At 36.0% G+C, this 8,612-nt stretch overlaps 1 protein-coding gene across 2 annotated transcripts in view; it reads right to left on the minus strand.

Moving 5' to 3' along the window:
• The window catches only part of LOC106459886 (ankyrin repeat domain-containing protein SOWAHA-like), a 50,515-nt gene that overhangs the window by 22,525 nt on the left and 19,378 nt on the right, over nucleotides 1-8,612 (minus strand). For both annotated transcript variants that reach the window (XR_002610644.1, XM_022386462.1), the window contains exons 4-6: nucleotides 7,814-7,975; nucleotides 7,514-7,546; nucleotides 4,923-5,024 (exon numbers count right to left, since the gene is read on the minus strand). Coding sequence is in view for 1 of the 2 variants with exons in the window: in XM_022386462.1 (XP_022242170.1) it covers nucleotides 4,923-5,024; nucleotides 7,514-7,546; nucleotides 7,814-7,975 (297 nt within the window). In the remaining variant the exon portion in view is untranslated. The remainder of the gene's footprint in view (nucleotides 1-4,922; nucleotides 5,025-7,513; nucleotides 7,547-7,813; nucleotides 7,976-8,612) is intronic.

Below are 8,612 nucleotides of genomic sequence, written 5' to 3' on the forward strand. Positions count from 1 at the left end.
ACCTACAGCTTCACACCTCTCTATCTGTCTATTTTACAGTATCACACCTACAGCTTCACACCTCTATATCTGTCTATTTTAAAGTATCACGCCAACAGCTTCTCACCTCTCTATCTGTCTATTTTACAGTATCACACCTACAGCTTCACACCTCTATATCTGTGTATTTTACAGTATCACACCTACAGCTTCACACCTCTCTATCTGTTTGTTTCACCGCATCACGCCTACAGCTTCACACCTCTCTATCTGTTTGTTTCACTGCAGTACACCTACAGCTTCTCACCTCTCTATGTGTTTGTTTCACAATTACATGCCTTGTGCTTCACACCTCTCCATCCGTCTGTTTCCCAATCACATGCCTAGTGCTTCACACCTCTCCATCCGTCTGTTTCACAATCACATGCCTAGTGCTTCACACTTCTCCATCTGTCTGTTTCACAATCACATGCCTAGTGCTTCACACCTCTTCATCCGTCTGTTTGATAGCATTATACCAGGAGCTCCAAACCTCTCTCTTCATCTCTCTGTTTCATAGAATCAGGCCTAGCGCTTCATACCTCTCTCGGTCAGTTTCACAGCATCGTTTCAATTACATAAATACACACGTGCTTTGAGTGTAAAGTTAAGAAAACAATTAACAAGACAGTGAGCGTAGTGTAAACATGTGCTCCAGTGTTCACTCCACACAATGGGGAACCTGTTATCCACTCATCTAATGTTTATCTAAGACACCACAACTATATACGTCGAATCTTTCACTATTCTAGAGAAGAATTGAAAATACTTCTACGATTGGAGTTCGCTGCTGAACATACGTTAAGCATGTTTGAATTAGAATAATATATATTCTTAAATACACACACCAACTACATTACATCTAATAATCTCTTCTGTTTACATATGATTCCAGTTTAATGTTAAGTACCCACTAGGTGTATTCATAGCTGAAGGTGTACAAAAATTAAAAAGACATCAACATAGCATCTAGATGACTTACGAAACCAACATACTATCACCGCAACTTCACTATATTGCGTTTAATATAACACAATCATGCACGTTTCACCATACTTCTACCACTGCTATAGAGACAACTGTGTCTTTCCACCATACCTCTACCACTGCTATTGAGACAAGTATCTTTTCAACCATACTTCTACCACAGCTATAGAGACAACTGTGCCTTTCCACCACACCTCTACCACTGCTATTGAGACAAGTATCTTTTCAACCATACTTCTACCACAGCTATAGAGACAACTGTGTCTTTCCACCATACCTCTACCACTGCTATTGAGACAAGTATATTTTCAACCATACTTCTACCACAGCTATAGAGACAACTGTGCCTTTCCACCACACCTCTACCACTGCTATTGAGACAAGTATATTTTCAACCATACTTCTACCACAGCTATAGAGACAACTGTGCTTTTCCACCATATCTCTACCACTGCTACTGAGACAAGTATCTTTTCAACCATACTTCTACCACAGCTATAGAGACAACTGTGCCTTTCCACCATACCTCTACCACTGCTATTGAGACAAATATGTTTTCAACCATACTTCTACCACAGCTATAGAGACAACTGTGCCTTTCCACCACTGCTATAAAGACAAGTATGCTCTTTTCCACCATACTTCTACCATTGCTATAGATAACAAGTATGCTCTTTCATGATGCTTCTACTAATACAGATAAAAACAACATTTGCCATCATGCTTCTAGTGCTGCTACAGACAAAAGGATGCTCTTTCATGATGCATATATTACTACTATAGACAAAAGTATTCTTCCCCATCAAGCCTCCACCACTGCTACAATATTTTTTCAAGGTGCAGAGCTTCTTTCTGTAGTATTTCTTATTCTCTTAATTACTTTCTTGTATGAATGAATGTAAAGGTTTTCTTTTAAAATACCTCATCACAAAAATGAATGCAGCTTCACACTGACTACACAACACACTTGTCTGTTTTTCTTGGTATGTTTCTTAACAGATGTAAGGAATACCAAATCTAATCGAATGTGGAATTTAATATCACTCCTATGACACACCCGAGGCCACAAAGTTCAGAGGAATGAGGTTTTTTTTTTTGGCAATGGGACAGGATGGGAACCACAAATCTCCACAATTTGGCATGCTAACCATTAAGCTACGCTTGTCCCATATCGGATTAAAACTGAACGAGTTCACACACCACAACACAATGAACTAAAAATCTATCTAAAGCACATCAGTCACATGTGTAGATGAACAAAAATGCAGAGCCACATTTAACTACAGATCTTTAGCTAATTTTGTATATTACAAGTTGTAATTTTTTATTTCCTGAAACTGATAAAAAAATGTTGCATTTCGAAACTTTCAATCGATAACATTTGATAACTCCTTGTTTAACTCAAGTTTTTTTGTGTAATGTTTTGAATATATATATTGATTTACTTCTCAAGTGAGAACTACTCATTATTTTCATTTTGCAACATTTGGAACAGCTGACTTCATAAAACATTTAAATTTTAAAAACAAATCTGTTGTTTGTTACACATAAGGCTAATTGCACATAGCCATCTTTAGTTTTGACCAGATGGGCCAGAGGGAAGGCAGCTAGTCAACGGCACCCCACTGCCAACTCATGGGTTTTGTTTGATCAAAAAGTAGAATTTGACCATCACTCTTATAGCACACCCACGCATTTTTGTAACGAAAGACCATGAACCATCAATCTTTTAATTCACAGTCAAGCATGCTAACCATTAGGCCTAAGAACTATCTAATTTAATTGGTTACCTCTGGCTTTAATGTCTCATGGACTACTTACTGTTCCACAAGAAATTCTAGCTCTACCATTTTGAAAACTGTCATTACTACATAGTAACCGCTATGGGAATCAAGTCATTAATTTTGGCTTTTTAAGACTCAAACTTACCAATGAGCCCCAGAAGGGGGGGGGGGCTCCTTTATCTATGTAATATACAAATAATATAGAACATTTGCTTAGTGTACAACTGAGGTTAAACATAAATGAACTATTAGGCAGCACTAAATAACAACCTAATTATACAGAGAAAAAGAAGTAGGGAGGCCATTTTTCACAGTTTTCTTTTTATGGAACAGTTGAATTTCAAAGGAAAATTATGAGTAAACATACTGGTAAAATATAACATCTATATAACTTGTACCAGGCATGTGAGTGGTCTGTGATATATAAGATTAATTGTTCAATTATTTCGTGTATATAAATTACATTCAAAAGTCATTATTAAACATAGAAACAACTGAAAAGAAAAAACTATTCTCAGTGCACGGCTGCATACATTTATGTAGAAAAATCTGATAATTCAATTTTATGTATGAAAATAAAGTTTTGTTGTTGTTAAGCACAAAGCTACAAAATGGGCTACCTATGCTGTGTTACTACAGGTATCAAAACCCGATTTTTAGATGTCTATCTATCAGGGTGCAAATTACCTTTACTATAATTGAGCTTACTAAAAATTCCAAGAGATACAGCTAGATATGCAGGGTGACCCAAAATTATCTTTCATATTCTAAAATTTAATAGTTAAATTACTAAAAAATACAACCAAGCAGTTTTCAACATCTTGTAGCCAAATTTAAACAATTTTTTATTGTCACATATTTTTTACTACAGTAAGTAATGCTATTCTGTAAAATAGCAACTGGGCAAGAAAAGGCTCAATGAGTCATTTGGCTTGCAGAAACCAAGTCAGTGAGTGTGGTGCAGTGAAAGAACAGGAAATAACCACCATCGAAACCAGCTATCTGGGAGTGGAAGAAAAAGCTCTTGGAGACAGGTAGTGTGTTACAGTGACTGGTAGCTGGAACGTTCTCTGTCAGTGATAAACGTATGGAACAAGTACACGAATCTTTTCAGCATAGCCCAAGGAAATCCACTAGAATCAACAGGCCAAAAACATTCCTTATCTGTGTCATTCCCAAATGCTTACAAACTTCAGTTGTTACAAACACTGCAACTAAATGACAGACCACAGTGCAAGAGAACCTCAACCTCTTTGACTGCATAGACCAAGACAACACATTTCTTGCTCATGTACTGTTCAGTGGCGTCATAATGTTTGCATTTGGGGCTCAGAAAACCTCCATGAGACCATTGAAATTGTGCATGATATTCCAAAGTGAATGTGTGGTGCAGTCTCACGTGTGACAGGATTATTGGTCCTTTCTTTTTTGCTGAGAGTACTGTTACCAAGAATGTGTACCTTGACAAGCTGAAACAATTTGTGGTCACAAAAGTGGAATAAATGCAACCATTGGTAATCTTTTAACAAGGTGATGCTCCAGATGCTTCCTAGATCAGACATCTCAAAGGCAATGGATTGGTCAGGGTGGGCCAATTCCGTGTTCCCCAAACATCACTCCACTAGACTTCTTTTTCTGGGGGTATGTTAAGGACATCGTTTATTACACACCTACAGCAAACATCATGGAGCTAAAGACCAGGATAATGGATGCCATCGCCACTGTAAATGTGGGAGTGTTACAGGGAACGTGGTCTGAAATAGAATATCGGTGAGACATGCTGAGAGCCATTAATGGTGCAACATAGAAGTCTGCTGACATGTCAATAAAAAGTGTTTGAATTGAGCTACAAGAATGTTAAAGGCTGCATGGTTGTATTTCTTTAGTTATTTAATTATTAAATTTTAAAACAGGAAAGATAATTTTGGACCACCTTGTATAAAAGAAATATTACACATTGCTCTTTCTTGACTTATCTATACTTGTTAAAGTTTTGCTGAAATCCATACTGTGTATATGTCCAAAAACCAGTATAAGCCTGTACTTTAAAAGTCATATCAAATATCAAAACCTCTGTAAATGAATATGTGTGTGTGTATATATATACATACATACATATTCACTGGTACTTACCCTGAAAAATGCCAACTTGGGTTCTTCTTTCAAAAGGCGAACCAATGAGTGATAGTCGGCTTGAGCTGCTTTTAAAATCCACTCTCGACGCCTTGGGTCAAGCTTGTAAATGTTATTAATATAATGAAATACATTACAGTTTCTCTTTAATAAACAACAAGATGAATACCAAGTGTTCTACATTTGATATAAGCTTAATAAACTGGGTACTTTCATTACCAAGTTATCTACAACTACAAGTTGTTGTTTTTAAGCCTACTGAAACAAGAGAACTTTCACAAAATGAATGCTCTGCCCTCTATATTACAAAACTCAACATTACAATGTAACTAAATCAAATCGCCGAATTAGAGAGTTTTATTTCCATTATCTATTAAGTGCAAGTTTTTCAGAAACTTGTAGATGCTACATTTCACGTTTTTGAAAAGCAACCTTTACAACATAAACTAACCTAATGAAAATTTTACAATCTATGTAACACTCTGAGGTCAATGTACCAAAATCGAAAATATTACAGTGGCATAACTGTTTTTGTATTGATGAAATACAGCGTATATTTCTTTCACACCATTTTCTCTTTGTACGAGTAAATTAAGCATACAAATTTAATGCTTTAATAAAAAAATATAACCAATAATACCTAATGCTGACATGTCACTTTTATATCGTACATATACTGACAAACTTGTGGAAAATATGCAACCATCCTATAGTGAATTTATTTTCTGTGATACTGTTCTTTGGTTTCATTTCTGTTTCCTTATCATGGTTAGCATCAAAACATAAAAAACAGATCAAGAAATGATAATTAAATCCTCACAAACTACACACAGTGTTCATTGTTTCGTATTTTGATTACCTCACAGGCTCTTGTTGAAAATCCAGTGTCCTACTAACATATTTTTTTAATAATTTATAACAGCTTACAAAATTGTAAAGTAATCCTGAAATAAATGAGGAATGTTGAACATCATGCCAAAACTACACAATGATAATTTCAAAACTTAAAAATACAATATTAAATGCCCTTCAAAACAACAACACATTTTCCACTGTGTTTGGGCATTTAGCTTAATATTATCAACCATCATTACAACTTTTACAGCAGTAAATAAACAACATGGTTATACACTTGTTACACATTTGTCGGTCACAAATAGTTGCCGTTTTTACCATACCCACGAGAAGAATCTGGTAACCTGAAGCTGGTTCTTTTTCATTAAAACATTCCAAAACCACCAACTTTGCAAATAAATCTTCTGTGACGTGAGTTTCCCAGCCATCGTTCTCGTAAGAGACGAAAGCACAAAAAAAATATATTATTTCGTCATTCGACCTTGAAACTCCAATAAACCGGCTAGCTAATACACTGAACTAACCTTCTATTTCGGAAAGTTGCGCAAAACTACACAAGGCTTAACCGCGCTAGCCGGCCATAATGTTGAGCGGACAGATTAGAGGGAAGATAACTAGTAAAAAGCACCCGGAGACAACTCACGAGATATTCTAATCGAATAGTAAGATTCGGCCATCACTCTTATAACGCATCCATGGACCTTAAGTGTAGAGTTCCATTTGTAGCAACAGAACACAAACCCTGTACTTTAGAATTCCAAGTCCAGAAAACTACAAAGTGGACCGCGCCTGGTTCTAAATGCGAACCAGAAAAAATATGCAGCTAGAAAAGCTATAACAGGTCACAAAGTTACCAAAAATAATTAAAAACAAAAAAAGAAAGAAACTTTACATTAAAACTAAACAAAAAAAAACAAATCAATAAAAACAACCAATTTAGTTCAGTAAGACACTTGGGCAATTGATTCAATACTCGGCAGTTATTGAGCTATTTTACGATCTGGAGTAATTAAGCAGTTTTGGTGCAACATACACAAGAAGAAGGGAATCGGACATAAACTTTCCTATCCGTACAGAAAATCTAAAAACATAATGAAAGACCAGAAAATATTCACAGAACATTTTATTATGCAACCGTATATCATCAAAGACATCGTCATCTCTCTCTCGATCACTCGTAATAATTGTTTGTTAGAGGGAAGGCAGCCAGTTCATCACCACCCACCGCCAACTCTTGGGCTACTCTTTTACCAACGAATAGTGGGATTACCCGTCACATTATAACGTCCGCACGGCTGAAAGGGCGGGCATTTTTGGTGGAACGGGGATTCGAAACCGCGACCCTCAGAATGCGAGTAGAGCGCCCTAACCACCTGGCCATGCTGAGCTCCTCATGATAATGTACGTCGGTGCAACAAATAAGAAACATCGCATCCGTCTAAATTAATCCCAACAATTTGTCTGTGATAATCAAAAATACAAGCTTAGTTTGTTTTTATTTGCCTGTCTACTGTGTCTGATGATGCTAAGTTCACCTGAAAAGACTTGTTTGTTTACTTAGATTTTGTTTATGATAACGTATCATACATGTTTAAAATTTCATACAACTCACGTGTGCAAAGTTGAGTTAGCTAACACGTCTTTTCTAACACTTTTTTTCTACGAATCCCTTTAATTAATTAGATATCATAATAATAATGGTTTGGAGTTTAAACAAAATTAACTAATTTATTTACCGTGTTCACAGAAGAATCGTCGTACTCTGAACTCTGAAAAAGAAACAAAATTATAAGCCAAATCTGTTAGAAAAGCAAAATCTGGGTTGTGTGAAATTACCGAGAAAACACTAATTTACACTACGATATATCTGTAAATTTTAAATGTTTTCTAATACCACAAAATAAAGTGTGACACAGATGCAACAAATCGGGTGAATCATTATTTTATCTAGAGCATTACAATTGATTGCTATAAAACGTTAGAATAAGGCTTAAGACCCAATACTGGTTTATATGACATACATTACGATTACCTACCCTATTTTCACGTTTTTTTCCTGTTGTGCTGAGCCCCAAGACAGGGGTGGGCTTAAAAGTTAGGTCTGACTCTGATGCCATTTTATTCAATTTTTGAGCACGTTCCTTGACACTCCCCGGACTAACGGTCAGATCACTGAGGTCTTTTTCTTTCGGACTTTCCTTAAGAAAAAGAAAAATTCAATCTTCATAGCAAATTCTGCTAATTATGTACGAAACTGAATTTCATCTAGTGAAAACTGTATTCTGCGCTTCTTTGTAGAACTATCTAAGCAGTTTCTCCACTTGTTGTATAACATTATAAAAGGGCTCATGTGAAATGGTTTAACATTATCCTGGGGTAGGTCTTACATAGAGCACATGTTTTCGCATGCAGCTCCGCAACTTGTGATTAACACATGACATATATTCACATCATAGCCGTTAAAAATGGATGTACTGTTCGCCACACGTGATCCTTCGTATCCTGTTTGTTTATACAGTTTTGATGACTTGCTTTTCGCTGCAGGCCTACTAGCAGACACCTTTATCTCGTGTACAAGTAAATTGATAGTGCTACAGGCGATCCAGAGCTAGTTTTCCAATATCACTTAACGTCCAGCAACGCCGAGTCTATATATATATGTATAGCACTCTATAAGATGTGTCTATACAGTGTATGTATATGTATATATATATATATTAGTTTCCAATATCACTTAACGTCCAGCAACGCCGAGTCTATATATATATGTATAGCACTCTATAAGATGTGTCTATACAGTGTATGTATATATATATATATATATATATATATACA

The sequence above is a fragment of the Limulus polyphemus genome, unplaced genomic scaffold (genome assembly GCF_000517525.1).
Source record: "Limulus polyphemus unplaced genomic scaffold, Limulus_polyphemus-2.1.2 Scaffold675, whole genome shotgun sequence".
In the NCBI taxonomy this organism is placed as follows: domain Eukaryota; kingdom Metazoa; phylum Arthropoda; class Merostomata; order Xiphosura; family Limulidae; genus Limulus; species Limulus polyphemus.